General features: G+C 33.8%; 1 protein-coding gene across 1 annotated transcript in view; it reads left to right on the top strand.

Moving 5' to 3' along the window:
- The window catches only part of pcdh15a (protocadherin-related 15a), a 231,551-nt gene that overhangs the window by 95,411 nt on the left and 118,935 nt on the right, over window positions 1-17,205 (top strand). Inside the window, exons 6-13 of the mRNA XM_058796177.1 lie at window positions 283-443; window positions 2,480-2,635; window positions 5,384-5,503; window positions 5,658-5,768; window positions 8,447-8,617; window positions 13,040-13,148; window positions 13,407-13,519; window positions 16,251-16,457. Of these exons, the coding sequence (XP_058652160.1) occupies window positions 283-443; window positions 2,480-2,635; window positions 5,384-5,503; window positions 5,658-5,768; window positions 8,447-8,617; window positions 13,040-13,148; window positions 13,407-13,519; window positions 16,251-16,457 (1,148 nt within the window). The remainder of the gene's footprint in view (window positions 1-282; window positions 444-2,479; window positions 2,636-5,383; window positions 5,504-5,657; window positions 5,769-8,446; window positions 8,618-13,039; window positions 13,149-13,406; window positions 13,520-16,250; window positions 16,458-17,205) is intronic.

Genomic DNA, 17,205 nt, shown 5'->3' with positions numbered 1-17,205 from the left:
GGATGGGGGTTCGTGCTCTGTGAGGACTTATTATTTTGTGTTTTTCTGCAGGGATTTAAAAGGAGTTGAAATAATTTGTAACACATTGAAGCATAAAATGAAGTGTAATTATCTTGGAGGAGAGGCGAGAACTCAGCCAACCATACATTAACACATGCTGAAATTATGACCTTCACATTCTTACATAATCAGCTTCTCATACACAGATATTTATGAGCCAAGTGAGGACGCTAATGAATATGTACAGAATGAGGATTTACAACTATTATTTCTTTCTGTCAGGAACCGTTCTGGTAGAAAACATGCAGATCAACGGTCGCGCTCAGGATCCAGATAGAACCATCTCCTTGACGCTACTGGACAACTACGATTACTGGGTTATCCTTGACCCTGCGCTGCAGAGACTGTATCTCAACAGCACCGGACGAGTGTTGGACCGAGACGTAAGTCAACAAACACACACATTCTGTCAGAAATAACATATTGCTGCTGTTGTCCTTGGCTGGCACAAACGGATATATATATATATATATATATATATATATATATATATATGGCAGTCTGCCTGAAGGCTCTAAGACAAATAAAACAGCAAACCAGCACACACCACTGTAATGAGATCATGACAGCCACACAGAACTGCTACATTTTCTTAATCAGTATTTTACTCTTTCCAGTAAAATATTTTAACATCCTTGAATCAAGATAAATATACGTATGCAAAATTGCATGAGATAATAAAGTCACCATGAAATCGAAATGGACTATTCTAGTTTTTAATGTAATATAATGGAATATTGAAGTGTTTATTATAAATGATTTATCTGTACACATCATTATTTTTTTAAATTTCATGCGCCCTAGTAATCTTTAAGCAAAGAATGGCTTGCAGCAACATCTCTTCTGTTCTCTGACGACATGTTTATCGGCGGGAAGGTGGGACAACCTATCACTTATTAGGAAAGAAAAGACCATCATAACTTCCGTTTCATGATAATATAAATAATTTTCAGAGAATATATCTTAAAGATTGTCATTTGCATAATAGAATATCTTCTTGTTTGCTTATTTTAGCTATTAATTATCTTTCAGATTGTTGTTGTTGTTATTATTATATAAATGAATAATAATATAATTATCATTATATATATAGCCTATATATAATGATAATTTATATATGTAATTTAATAGTGTATAGTAAATAATTTGTATTTCAAAATAATTTGTCATTTGTCAAAGAAAATCTCTTCTTTGCTTATTTTACTTATTCATTATTTTTAGATTATTATTATTATTCATTTATTGTTTGCTTTAGTTTATATATATATATATATATATATATATATATATATATATATTAATTTAGTGAGGTTTTAGCTTGAAAATAATTTGCCATTTGTGAAAAATATTTCTCAAAAGTTTGCTTCTTACAGTAATTAAATTTATTGTATTGTATGTAGTTATACTGTTAATTGTAATAATTAATTAATTAATCAGTCAGGTAATTATCCTTTCTTTTATTATTATTATTATTATTTTGTTGTTATTGTTGGTATTGTTTTAACCAGAAACCAAGACCAAAACATTTTTATATAAAGTTTTTGACTGCATTTGTATTTACAGTCATTTCAGATTCATACAATGTGAGCAAATAGGGTTGTCTGAGACTTCAATATCTTTATTAAGATATATATTTATAAGGTTTTTGGCTGTATTAGACTGTGCTTGAAGTGCAATGTACTATTCTACAGTACAAGAACAGCCAAGTCCTCCATCAAAAGGCAGGAGATTGTACTCCTACAGCTGCAATATGAGCATTGCGATTTCTCCTATTTTCCACAAGTACTTCATCTCCTCCATCTTATACTGTCTGTCTGTACATTACACCAATCTTCTATAAAGAGGCTTGCTAGCCCCTCACATGTGTGCTCGTCTGAGAAGCATTGTGTTAGTGACAGGCCTTTTATGACACTATTGGATAGTGATTACAGGACATATCCTTCTCTTCCTCCTCCTCGTCCTCTTTACGAGGCTTTGTGGGATTCAGGCACTTCCTTCAACAGCTCCACTGTTTGTTTTATTCAGAGTACTTGAAGCCAAACACCTTATTTATCCAAAAGAGAATGAGCAGACTTGACATTAATCCTGTTTGTATTGTTACGTTATGTAATCTTGTGCATTCACACATCCAGGCTGATTGGCTGTATTGTTAATGCACTTTGCTGCCGCTGGATACCCTAATGTTATTGATCACTGGCCATAGCTTTTGAAAATATCACAAATGGGTAGTATTACCATATATTACCTTGAATAAATGTTGCCATGAATGTATGTTTTCAGCTGTAACATCTCATCTGTAGGGGCCTTGTGTCATGATTCGTGTTTTGCTTTGTACTGCGGTCAAATATAATTATTTTTGTTGTACAAATGTATGTTTACTTCATGTTCTATAATCCCCTGTATATGTGCTTTCTTCCAGCCACCCAGTTACATCACCACCATCGTGGTTCAGGTTCAGTGCACCAATGAGCTGGTGGGAACGGTTATTCTGCACGAAGTACGGATAGTGGTGAGGGACAGAAATGACAACACGCCTCGTTTCCAGCAGCCTCGTTACTATGTATCAGTTAATGAGGTGAGGCCTGATCACTTATGCACTGCCTCATTTACTTTCTGTCTCTGTCAATTCAGTTCCAATTGAATGTGCATGGAATGCAAATTTTGTGAAGTGAGTTCTGTGTGACCAATGTGACCAATGAACCAGTAAGTAATTACAAAAAAAGTTTTGAAATATTATTTTATTTTATTTTATTTTATTTTTGGAAGGAAATTAATGCTTTTATTCAGCAATGATGCATTATTATTTTTAATTTATATTTTTAATTTATTTAAATGTATGCATTATGTTTATTAATGTTTTATGTTTATTTAGTGAGTGTTATTTCAGAAAGACAAACAAACACATTTTTAAACATTTGGGGTCAGTAACTTCTTTCTTTCTTTCTTTCTTTTAAATATATAAATGAATACTTAGCAAAGAGACATTAACTTGATCAAAAGTGATATTAGACATTTATAATATTACAAAAGATGTATATTTCAGATAAATAATTTCCTTTTGAGCTTTCTATTCATCAAATAATTCTGCAAAAAAAAAGTCAGTTTCCACAAAAATATTAAGCAACACAATTGTTTTCAGCATTGATAATAAAAATGTGTTTATTAAGAAATGTTTCTTAAACACCAAATCAGCATATTTGAATGATTTCTGAAGGATGCTGTCATAAACAAAATTTTGCTGGTTATTAGAAACTGACACAAAACCGTTCCATATGTCCTACTCAAATTTACTCTTTCAATAGGAAATACATCAAGAAAACTGTGCTCATGAATGAATAGAGAGCAGAGAGTGAAGCCGACACATATGAAGTCATTGTATAGTCTGTTGGTGTGCTCCATCAGTTATTCAGATCTAAAACCATCCCATTTTGGCATCGGCTCAAAATTATTCTTAAAATTATGCACGCACACACTCACTTGACCCTCTTCTCCACAAGTGCAGATATGAGGACTATTTTTAAACTTAATGGCTTTCACTTATTTGGAATACATTTGAATATCTTGTGTGTACGTGTTGGGTGTGTAAAAGCTTGGCTTCTTTATGCTTGTCAATCTCTTTCAAAAGTCAAAAATGCTGTCATCCTTTCTTCCTGTCTTTCTCCTCCTGTACATGCAAAACGAGAAAGAGAGGGAGAGAAATATAGTGAAGTGATGAAGTCAATGGGGTGCGGGGCAGGAAGGGGAAAGTATCAGGTGGTATTTGCATTTGGGGGCGGATGCGATCACGTGAGTTGCTTTTGATCCAAAAACCCGTGACTTGGTTCATGGGTTTTCTGGGTGATTTGGAGCCCCAGAGGCAGACTGGTCTTGTATGTGTGGGAGAGAGAGGTTTCACGTGTGAATTTCAGTCCCCAAGAGATGCTGACATCGACCTCAGAATTCCAAGCACGATGACATTAGCACTAGATTGTCAGGTTGTTTTCCAAAAATCCTTTTGGCTTCATGCCATGAAACTGTGTCTTCAATAATTCAATCTACCATGCTTTAACATTGGCTTGTTGTGTTTTTGATGTTCTCCAGCACAGAGAAAATTGCAAGGGAAATTGTACAATTGTGGTCATAACAGAAAGACATTCAAATGGCTACATAAGGTTATTTTTAGAAAAAAATAAAATACTTGGCTTAAAACTGTTTTAGTATGAAATATTTTATCTGTATTTTCACTTGTAATTTTCACATATGAAGTCTCTATATATGCATTTAAATAATATATTTAAAAAAATGGTTTTTTTTTTGCTAAAAAGTACTAAAATAGCTAAATATTTGTTGTAAAATAGTAACAAATATTAAAAAGTATACTAAAAAAAATTAAAATAGCTAAAATCTTTGTTATAATTTACATAAATACATTTATTTATTTTAATGTCTTGATATACAGTATATATATATATGTGTGTAATTTATAATTTACATAAACACATTTTATATTTTATTTATTTTAATGTATTATATGAAGAACATTTTACATTTGTCAGCTGTTATGCCATTTTAATTTATTCTTTTGGCAGACTCTCTTATCCAAAACAAATTGCAAATGAGAATAATACAAGTAAAAATAATTAATCCAGCATTGTTTATTCATTAATAATTTTTAAAAGGTTCAGAACTTAAAAAAAAAAAAAAAGATTAATGCTAGCATTTTTTTTTTTGTCATTGTAATGTCTTTTGATTTGTTCATAAATGTACTGTCTCTGATGTTGTTGGTTTTTATTATCTTTAATTTTATGAAACATCACTTCACTGAACACGCCAGCCATGGGTAAATCAGTAATGTATTTAAAAAAAATAAATAAATACTACTGTGGTTTAACGAGACCTTCTATGAAACAAGAAATGGAAATTCATTAATATAACACAGTAGGTTTAATGTATTATTATTGAGTTTACTTTTCAGAAAAAAAGGATAAAAAGCAGATGGAAATGCCACCGCAGTTGTAGATTGACCCTAACCTGTTATTTAATATCAGTAGTGTGTGTATTTTTGTGCAGGCATACGTGCAGGTTTTGCTCTCTCTCTCTCCTTCCGTTTTGACTTTTTGTTGTCTTCTTTTTTTCTGTGTATTTTCTTTGTATTTTCTTTCTTCCTCTTCTGTCCCTGTCTAGTCTGTCTTCTAAGGGGATTCAGAAGGAACGCACACACATACACACTATCTGGGTCAGATGGGTCACATCTGAGGCCTGTCAGAGTTGCTGTGTTGTTACACAAGCATATAGCCAGTGTCTGATGTTTGTTTCATGTGTTTTTTTAATGATATCTCTCCAGCTCACTCCTGTCGGTACCACCATCTTCACCGGCTTCTCAGGAAACAATGGAGCCACGGACATCGATGACGGACCAAATGGACAGATCGAATACGCCATTCGGTACAACCCAAATGACCCGGTACTTCATCAGATCAAACAGACCTTCTGCAGTTTACACTCAAGTTCTTCATTGTAATTAATGATTAATTTAAAGCAGTGACTTTATGAGTGAACTTTCAAACTGCAATGTTTTATTTAAAATAGTGCAACCTTTCTCTGTCTCTCTGTCTCAGATGTCAAACAGGACCGTGCGTGTTTCCGGGACGCTGTCTGGTAATATTGTTTTGGGCGAGCGGCTGAACTATGAGGAGAGAACTCGCTATCTAATTATAGTCCAGGCCAATGTAAGATTATTAACACATAAAATATCCTTCTCTATCATACAGTGTTGTTCCTTTATGCCTAATACATTTAAGAGGAGTGTTTCAGGGTAAATACAACAACAGCTATAGTGACAGAATGTTGATTACCACAAAAAATTACTTTAACAATTGTGATTGCAATAATGCACTTACAGTACAAAATATTGTTGATAACTTTCGGGCAAGGCCTAATGCTGAGATAAATGTTAAGGTTTTGAAAGTGCAGCCACAAAGCTTAAACATTATGAATGTTCATCATGAGACTAGTGTAAAAAAAAAAAAAAATATATATATATATAGTTTTTTTGTTTGTTTGTTTTTTCTTTGATTTTGCATGTATGTCTTATTTATATCTTATTTAGAAAAGAAAAGAAAAGAAAAACTTTTTTAATTCCAGTTTTAACATAGTTGTTTGAGTTATTTTAAAAGCACTGGTGACTTTAGTGCGTTTGTGAGTGTGCATTTGAGAGTTTAGATTTGTTTGTGAGTTTGTATTTGAGAGTGCTTGAGCTTGCATTGGAGTGTTTTTAAAGTTTGCGTTTGTGAGGTTACCGGTTTGAATTTATACCTGCAAGTTTATGTGTGAGAGTTGTCGAGTTCACGTGTGAGTTTGCATTTGAGAGTTTTTGAGTTTGCATGCGAGGGATTATGAGTTTAATTTGTACTTCTAAGGTTACGTTTGAACATTTTTTACTTTGTGTATGTTTGTTTATTGGTTTCAATTTGTTCTTGCAAGTTTAAGTTTGAGAGTTTTTGAATTTGCATATGCAAGTTTATGGGTTTGAATTTGAACTTGTGAGTTTTCATTTGAGAGGTTTTGAATTTGCATTTGTACTTGTGATTTTATGTGCAAAATTTGTTCAGTTCAAGTTTGTGAGTTTCCATTTGACAGTTTTTGAGTTTGAGTTTGAAGGTTTAGGAGTTTGAATTTGTTCTTGCAAGTTTAGGTTTTAGAGTTTTTGAATTTTCATTGGTGAGTTATTGATTTGAATTTGTAAGTTTATGTTCATGAGCTTTTGATTTTTTAAGTTTATAAGTTTGAATTTGCACTTATGAGTTTACGTTTGAGAGATTTTAAATTCACGTTCATTAGTTTGCATTTACAACTTTTTTAGTTTATTTTCGAGAGTTTTTGAGTTCATGTTTGTGATTTTGCATTTGTACATTTTTGAGTTTGAAGGTTTAAGAGTTTGAATTTGTACTTGCGAGTTTACATTTGAGTTTTTAAATTCATGTTTGTGAGTTTGTGTTTAGAAGTTTTGAGTTTATGTTCGAGAGTTTTTGAGTTCATGTTTGTGAGCTTGCATTTGTATGTTTTTGAGTTTGCATTTGATGGTTTATGAGTTGGAATCTCTACTTCTGACTTCTGAAGTTTAGTAACTTATGCTTGCAAGTTTACATTTGAGAGTTCCCGATTTTGCATTTGTGAGTTATTAGGTTGGAATTTGTATTTGCATGTTTAAATGTTTTTTTTTTTTTTTTCATTTGTGAGTTTATAAGTTAGAAATTGTACTTATGAGATTACATGCAAGAGCTTTTGCATTTGAGAGTTTTTGACTGACAAGTTTGACAAGGTCACCTGCCTTGAAACAACACCTGGAGCCATTGCTATAAATGCAGCTTAACTTCCATTGTTTTACTATAAACACTGTTTTTGATGTTGTTCATATGTTGTTTATTAACCTTAAATTGTTTATAGTGCACATCATTGCTTTAAGTTCAAACCAACCCTAACAAAGTGCATATACATGTGCTAGTAATTGAAGGCTTACATATCTGAACCCTGTAAGGAGTGAGCCATGAGCTGTAAGTCACTTTGGATAAAGATGTCTGCTAAATGACTGCTTACTCTGTAACCTTTCCTGTAGATTGAAAAAAATAACCTTGACTTTTTGGTCAAGCGGTCTAGGCCTGTTAGGTTGCCAGTTTGCACAATGCACTTTTTAAAATTCCAGGCACCTTCCTATATCTGTCACTGAATAACCGGCATCCTGATTCACTTCCAAATGCATCCCTCCACCCTCACACGAGCTGCATACACAACTAGCTCTGAACCTGTCTAGAACAGCATCCCTATGAGGGTGTCCAGACCCTGGAGGCCGTGAGCATGTTTTCATAGAGCCAAATGGCTCAAATAAATGCTTTACATCAAGGCTGCAACAGCTCTCCTTGAAGAAAATGGAATCATTTCAGGATGTGGAAAATGAGGGGATGGATGTGTTACTGTGTTTTTTTTCTTTTTCTCTCTGAAATCTATTCGAAGGAAAAATACAGAACAGCAGAGTTGGCTTTGATATGAATGATGCACGTTTTATTTAGATCCTGGCTGTTGGAATTTAAGTCAATAATTACAGTTTGGAGAATTACATTTAATTACACTTCATTTTTTTCTTGACCTTTTTGATCTAGATTCAGTGATGTTAAATTTCATCTTGTACATCTGACAGTATTTAAAGTATTACGTTTACGTATGCTTGTTCTAGCAAAATTGAAATAAAAAATAAGACTTATTTTGATTAGACTAAGAGTTTAAATATTTAAAAATAAATTAAACTGTTGTTTCCCTCATTCTTCTGTTCTCATTATTCTCTCTGTATGCAGATCTGTGAATGTTGTATCTAAAGGTCTGTATCTATGGTAACATGCCATTTTTTTTCCAGGATCGGGCTCCGTATCCGGGAACTCGTCGCACAGCAACCACTACTCTAACTCTGGATGTCTCGGATGGAGATGATCTGGGTCCCATGTTCCTCCCTTGTGTTCTGGTCAACAACACACAGGACTGTAACCCCATCACATACCGTGTGGCTATTCCTGAGCTCACTGACCCGGTAAGAACTTGCAGAGAACTTCAGAGGTCTTTAAATGTTGAATATTCCCTTCAGACATTTATTTTCCTACTAGATCTCCTACTGGAAAAACAGGTCCAGACCAGGTAGCTGTAAGTGGATCTAGGACCATCTAATGATCATGGTTTCTAGCAGGTCCCAGTTGAATGGTTAGAAACCATATAAAACCAGCTGCCATTTTAAGATTTTACCTGGATTTTCAAGTAAGGATGTTGTCAGAGCCTGTTACTTACAGTCATGATGCTGTATGCAGCGTCTGGTATAGCTAGGTACAAAGGCAGGAAGATGTCTTAACTTGACCGAAACACTTCACCTGTGACTCAATGAGCAGGACAGGGTGACCTGAGGTTATGCAAAGGGGCAGCTCTGGATAGATGCTTTCTTAGAGAAAGACTCACTGACTGTTTGCTATCGTTCAAAAGTTTGGAGTAGGTACGATTTTTAAAATGTTTTTGGAAAAAAAAAAAAAAGTATCTTATGCCCATCAAGGCTTTATTAGTTTGATAAAAAAATGTAAAACATTTATATTAGAAAATAATATTGCAATACAAATAGATTTTATACAAATCATTCTAATATGCTGATTTGGTGCTCATTTTTTTCTTAATATTATCAGTGTTTAAAACAGTTGTGTTGCTTAATATTTTTGTGGAAAATGTGATACAATTTTTACTTTGATGAATAGCAAGTTCATAAGGACATCATTTATTTTAATATTTTTAACTTTACTGTCACTTTTGATCCATTTAATGCATTCTTGAGTCATAAAATTATGCATGCTAACCTCAAACCTGTGAATGGTATAAAATAAAATTATAAATGGTATATGAATGGTATTAAAAAATTATGCAGTTCAGCAGTTACATGAACATGTTTGACTGCAGAATGGCACAATTGACATTTGACAATTGAGAATCCAATAGTGAACTTTTGGTTATCTTTGTAATAATCACGTCTTGTTCATGGACACTTGCAGGACATTTTGATGTCTTCACTGGACATTGTATGGACAAGCTCAAGAAAAGTGTAAAGTTCAGTATTTGTGTCATTGTGTTGTTGGTGTTTTGTTGACCCTTCACCGGTTAAATGTCAGTCCTTTCATATTTCCCATCATATACGTTGCTCTACTGACCTGTGCTTGGCTAAAGATGAGACTCATACAGCAGGGGCAGCAAGGGTGAGAAACGAGGGATTTAGATGAGAAAAAGAGGTGCCTGATGAAAGCTAGCTGGTACAGATTGAATGAGATCAGGGACAGGGAGACAAAGCGGGATGAGACCCTCAGTAAAACCACAGGGTTCATCACCCATCAAAGCCAAGATGTGAAGCTTTGATGAAATCAGACCCCAGTTGAGGTGAGCTACGGTGGGCAGACCTCTGAGGAGATGGATCTTTATGGAACCACATGGAGAAAAAAGCAGAGAGTCCAGCACATACAGCCATGGCTGATCTTTGCTCATGGGGGACTGCCGTAATTTATGCTAAAAATGTTTTCCACTGCAGACGCTGCACTCCCAACGGCTGCCAATTTCTGCACTGAATAAATGTGCTGCAGATTTGCTTCATTTCTAGTTGTTTTACTTTCCTTTTTGCATTCTGCTTGCTGGAATTCATGCATTTTCACAGAGACAAACTCTTTTCGCTTTTCTGCTGTTCTCTGATTATCCCACAAATTATAAAGGATTAGTGTGTTCCATTTCAGAAATTTTATTTAGATTGGGTGATCCACCTCCCCACACACACATTTTACATAAATTTTGTTGATCTGCTCTGACAATGGCTGTGTTTGGAGTAGCATACTACTATTTCTGAAGTAGGTATATACTATAGTATGAATAATCTATATGCACATTTTCTGTGCAAAATACAATACTGAAAAAATATATGAAAATAAATCTATTATTATTATTATTATTATTTAATCTGTCAAAAGTTAAGTTAAATTGGATTTTTAAAAAGCAAGTAAAAACGTCTTCAAATTCTCATCAAGGCTGCATTGATTTGATAAAAAAATAACAGTAAAAACAAAAATATTCTGAAATATTATTACAATTTAAAATAGCTGTTTTGTATTTTAATATATATTAAAATGTAATTTATTCCTGTGATGCAAAGCTGGATTTTCAGCATCATTACTCCGGTCTTTATGATCCTTCAGGAAATAATTTTCTGAAGAAATATTTTATTTTAATATACTATAATAATGATTTGCTGGTCAAGAAACATTTTTTATTATTATCAATGTTGAACACAGTTGTGCTGCTTAATGTTTATATGGAAACCGTAAGACTTTTATCAGGTTTCATTGATGAATGGAAAGTTCTAAATAACAGCATTTATTTGAAATAGAAATATTTTGCAAGATTATAAATGTTACTATAATATACTGTCACTTCTGACCAATTTAGCGTACCCTTACTGAATAAAAGTATTAACTACTATTAATAATAATAATAATAATCTTACTGACCACAAACTTTAACTGTGGTGTATCTTTGTTTGTTTGAGATGAAAATTCATATCATTAACTAAATTAAACAATTATAATGGGGTCATGTGACAGCAATATAGCATGCCACTATTTGAAATAGCTGAATAAGTTCAGAGTGATTGCATTATGGAACTTTATGCTACATTGTAGTCACATTACCTTGCATGTTTAACTGAATTGTGGCTTTCAGCTATCTTCTTATGCAGTACATACTGAAAATTCACATGCTACACATGGTACTGCAGGGATTTTAAAAGTAATGTTTTAATAAGTTATTGTAAACACATCCCGTAGTAATGTGTTCTGTTTCAGATATTATTTTGAAAACAATACTGGCCAGTAGTCAGTGTGTACTGCGCAGTATGCAGTAAGCATTATGCTAGCGTTCCATTCCCAACATAGATTCTCTCTCATTTCCTTTGGCAGGAATAGTGGTAATTAATGAGGTCACATATTTCACAATTAGAGCTGGGATATGGTTCGAGAGTCTTTTTCCTGTCTCTAGGCACAGATTAATCGGCCTAATGCCTGCTGAAGGGGGGGATTATGGGTAGTTTTAAACGTCTCAGGTGGGCAAGAATTCTGATTTACTGTGCTCACATATTTAACATGGACTGTCTGTATTTACGCTGCCATTTTAATGAAGCACCAATCCCAAAGGAGATGCTTCATATTATCATATCCGTTAGAGGCCGTATTTGTTTGCACGAAATGCACACTCATCTGTAGAGCGCAGATTAATACAATCAAGTGTCCCAAGAGCTTTGCTTTTAGCCCAGAGGAAAACGTCCCTCAGTGGATGCTCTTTCATAGCTTTAGACTTAATGGAGATCTCAAAGTGTTCTATTTATGTATCAGCTTTGTTTCAGATGTTTTTCCTGAAATTTGACGTGACATGTGGCCAGGTATGGTTACCCATACTTGGAATTTAGATTGCACCTCAGTTGTGGTATTGAAGGTGGAGAGAGCCTGCACATTCACTCCCCCCACCTACAATTCCTGCCGGACCTGAGACTCGAACTCGCAACCTTTAGGTTACAAGTCCGACTCTCTAACCATTAGGCCACGACTTCCCCATTTGGAGAAGTAAAAGTACAAAGTTGTATCTATAATTTAATGGCTTGAGCTAACATGAACTAACAATGAACAGCTAAACTAACATTAACAAAGATGAATAAATACTGTGTCAAATGTGTTGCCCATTATTACTAATGGTTAGTTAAAGGAATAGTTCAACCAAATATGACAATTTGCTGAAAATGTAATCACCCTCAGGCCATCGAAGATGTAGATGAGTTTGTTTCTTCATCAGAACAGATTTTGATACATTTAGCATTACATCACTTGCTCACCAATGGATCCTCTGCAGTGAATGGGTGCCATTAGAATGAGATCCAAACAGCTAATAAAAACATCATAATAATTCACACAACTCCAGTTCATCAATTAATGTCTTGTGAAGTACAAAAACAAACAAAAAAAAAAATCCAAAATATTTCTTTCTCCAGTGAAAAAAAAAATCATCTGAATTAGGAGAGAAATATGCACAGATCAATCATGTACACGAGAAAACAGTGCAAAACAGTTCTAAATAAATATGTTTGGATGTAAGAGGACATCATGGGATGGACTTTTTCACTGGAGGAAGCGTTATTATGAACAATTGACTTGTATTTTGGGCAGAAGTAATGGTTTGAAGTTAACTGGTGTACTGGAGTCATGTGTGGGTGCGGATAGCATAGTTCAGATCATTTGGTCTTGGAAGAATCTGATGAGAAACATTTGAGTCCAGACTAGGGTGAAACGATAGATATAAAAAGGATACAAAGATTGCATATTTAATTAATTTAGTACTACTCTACTCTAATCTTGTTTGCCCCCTTAGTCATTTATTCCTGTCTTCTTTTTTTCAGAGCAAACTGAACCCTCTGAATGTGACACCTCCCATTCGAGCCATCGACCAGGACAGAAACATCCAGCCACCCTCAGACAGACCGGGAATCCTGTATTTCATACTGGTTGGTAGGTACCTCAATTCACATATTTTGCAAGTGTTGAAAAATAGACACATACATACACAGCTGCACTCTTAACCAATGTTTCCATACATTTAAAAGAGAAACTCAGTTCTTTAATGTGTTATTTGGGTTTACAGCAGACTATATAAGTTCAGGTGGGGCATATGAAATTCCCTTTTTTGTATCCAATAGCTTAGTATAAATAATAGCATGAATCATATAATAGCACAAGTTTTGTGTCTCTCTCTGTACTGCATTTCAGGTCAACCTGCTACGTACCCAGAATTCTTCTCACTCAACAGGAGCACGGCTGAGCTGCGACTGCTGAAGCCTGTGGACAGAGAGCTGTACCAGCGCTTCAATCTCGTTATTAAGGTCATTATATCACCATCAGGTTATCTTCTACAGATGGCTGTGAAGATAAGAGAGGTTCATCTAACACCCTGCTCACCGTTTCCAGAGGCTCTTACATTTAAGTGTCAATAAGAGTGTCATCATTTTTACAATAGTACTGGCTCAATGCTTTACGACCAAAATGACACCCGGTATTAACTGCAGTATATTTCTGGAAATATTCTCTTCATATTACAGCAATACTATCCAAAATTGAACACGCTGTCTGTATGTACACATTTTCACTTCTGTTTTGTTTAAACACCTAGTGAGCTGTCTATTTAGGAAGCATTTTAAAGCATTATAGTCACTGTCTTGAATCAAAGGATTCCATAAAATGTATGCAGCATAATTATTGAAAAATTATTGCAAGGCAGAATTGCACATATACATTTGTGGAGAATGTTGCTCTATAGTGCATTTGTGACAAACTCAGAAGAAAGAAAGTGAAAAGCTCTATCATTAGAGCTACCATTATCATTAGAGAGACAAAACATACACTACTGTTCAAAAATTCAATTTCATTTTCAGAAATAATGCATTCAAAAGTAGAGTAAAAACATTTATAATGTTTCAAAAGATTTCTCTTTCAAATAATGCTGTTCTTTTAAAAATGTATCATGATTTCCTCAACAATATTAAAGGGTTAGTTCACCCAAAAATACTCACGCTCATGTCATTCCAAACCTGGAAGACCTTTGTTCATCTTTGGAACACAAATTAAGATATTTTTGATGAATTCTGAGAGATCTCTGACCTGCAACGCAACTGCAATGTTCCCAGGTCCAGAAACGTACAGCTGTAGCAAGGACATTGGTAAAATAGTCCATGTGACATCAGTGGTTCAGTCATAATTTTACGAAGATGAACGAAGGTCTTCTGAGTTTGGAACGACATGAGGGTAAGTGATTAATGACAGCATTTTCGTGTTTGGGTGAACTAACCCTTTAAGCAGCACAAGACTGAAATCATGACTGCTGAAAAGTCTGCATTTCCATCACAGGAATAAATTACATTTTAAAATATATTAAAATAGTTGTTTTAAATTGTAAAAATATTTTGCCATTTACTGTATTTTTTATTAAATAAATGGATTCCTGGTGAACGTAAGCGACTTGTTTGGAAAAAATCTTTCCAACAACCAACTTTTGAACAGTAGTGTAGTTCTGTCTAATTAACAATATACTATTTTACCCAGTTTTTGTATGTGATACATATATTTATGCTTCTTATCACATCATTAGTTTAGCACTGAAATCAATAAATCATTCTGGTTTCCCATGAGCTTTGTGCAAAGAGCGCTATTTGCATGCCTCACAGTTTCTGCCTATGTAGAGCGTTCCAAATCACTTACTTGAGATCCCATTTCAGTTAGGATGCTGCCTTTGTAGGTGGTAGACAGCGAGGCAGCTCACTAGCTTTTGGAATAGAGTTTTATATATTTAATTACATTAAACATGCTGTATCTTCTAATTGAATTGAGCTGGAAGAGAAAGAGCAAGAGAGAGAAATTGTGAAAAGGAAGCGAGCACTGGTGTGAAATTATTCTGCTCTGTCATAGATTTGGGTGGAACAACAGTGTAACAGCAGGGGTAATTTAAATGTTTCCTCTGTGAAACGATGCATGACTGTGTTTGCTGTTATGATTTCGTCGTTTCATAATAACAAAGAACGATATGCTATTCTCGGTTCGCTTCAAGCTTGCTGAAATTCGAGACCAAATAACAAACAAAATATTGCCGCTGTCAACATTGTCAGATGTGCGTATGTGCGCGTTTCAAATGTGTGAAGTGGCTATTGAGTTACTGAGCTGCAGTCTTTCATGGCTTCTTAATGAAATCAGTGATAGACAGGGCTCATAATTGAAATGAAAATATTCAGGGAGATGTATCCACATACTCCTCTTTAATAAACAAAGACCAATTTGAGCCGTTTTGGGTCCATGAATTATAACTGCTGGACTTTAATTACAAATGAGTGAATTAAAATCCTTTGATGAATTTGAATTTAAAATGATTATTATTATTATTATTATTTTTACTTGATTGGATGGAGACATTACTACAATTTCTTTACACTAGTTTAACTACACTGAAAAAAGATTTTATATATATATATATATATATATATATATATATATATATATATATATATATATATATATATATATATATATATATATATATATATATATTTTTTTTTTTTTTTTATATATAAAATATTATTTATAATTATAAAAGTTTTATATAAAATATAAAGTTTGCAAATCTATATTTTATATGCATCTACAAACTATCTTAAACTCTATATTAAACTAAAGCCATAAACATTTTTCTTAAATATCATTTTCTTAAAATAAACTTTAAGTAAAATAAAAAAAATAAATAAATAACTCAAAATATTAATAAAAATAATCTCAATGATACTTTTTTTTGTGTGTGTCATTTACCATAATGATTTTTTTCTTATGTACCATGTTGGATATTGTAGCTTGGTAATGTCATTTTACTTAAAGGAATGCCGTGTGAATACAGTGTTATTTGAATATGGTAATCGTTCATTACCATTGTACTGTCATCATGATGTTTGAATGGAAATATAGCAGATTGTAGTTTGTTTGCAAATTAAAGCGTGTCAAGCAACTGTCAACCATAGGACAACCTTAAGCTTTTCTTTTTAAGAGAATTTTAACAGTTTGTTTGTTCGTGAACAGGCCGAGCAGGATAACGGTCACCCTCTTCCTGCATACACTGACCTGCAGATTGAAATTCTGGATGAGAACAACCAGGAGCCATATTTCCAGCGCTCCTCATACCAGGGGTTCATCAGTGAGTCTGCCTCGGTTGGCACCACCATCTCAGGGAGTGCCAACCTCACGGCCCCGCTGGGCATCATCGCACTGGACAATGACATAGAAGAGGTGAGATGTTCTCATGAAAAGTGCCAGGACATTTTCACAATGTTGCTTCACTCTTGTCTTGGGAATGCAAAGATGCATAAAATCACAGATGGTTTTGGTCTCTCCATATGTTTTATATTGTAGCTGCTGCCAGGGGCCACACCAGTAGGTACCAGAGTGATGTGATGTGTGCCCTCTTTTCTTTTCTTCTTTTCTTTATTTCTTTATTTTGTTTTTTTGTATTTATAATATAATGGTTCAACAAATGCAGTCTTTTTTCCTTCTTCGCTGTGTTTCCTAATAATACATGAAGTTGGGTCATGATATATTGAATAGTTTGTCTTTTTTAGCCAGTAGGCTTTAATTTGTCACAGTTGTGAGCCATTGTTTGTAAGTTAGATGCTCTCATTCTAGACAGCAATCGATTGCACAAAAATTTGCATGCAGAAGAGTTTTCCTTTCAGTTTCCTTGAAAAAGAGAGATTGTAAATTGTAACCCAGTATTATCCTGGGTTATACTTGCGTAAATATGCAGAACACGTTAATGATTGTGATTTTAATGAGTCATCGATTGTAGAAAAAATACAAATAGAACTAGAATTATACTCTTGATAAAAAATTCAATGTATGATAATAATCGTAAATTTTTACAAAAATGTATTTTAATACACACACACATTTTTTTTAATTAATCTAATTATATATTTAATTAAACTAAATTAATTTATACTATCCATATCTATCCATTATTTTTATGTATTTTACATAT

The sequence above is a fragment of the Onychostoma macrolepis genome, chromosome 13, assembly GCF_012432095.1.
Source record: "Onychostoma macrolepis isolate SWU-2019 chromosome 13, ASM1243209v1, whole genome shotgun sequence".
Lineage (NCBI taxonomy): Eukaryota > Metazoa > Chordata > Actinopteri > Cypriniformes > Cyprinidae > Onychostoma > Onychostoma macrolepis.
Note: the sequence above shows the minus strand (reverse complement) of the source record. Positions and strands in the feature narration are given on the sequence as shown.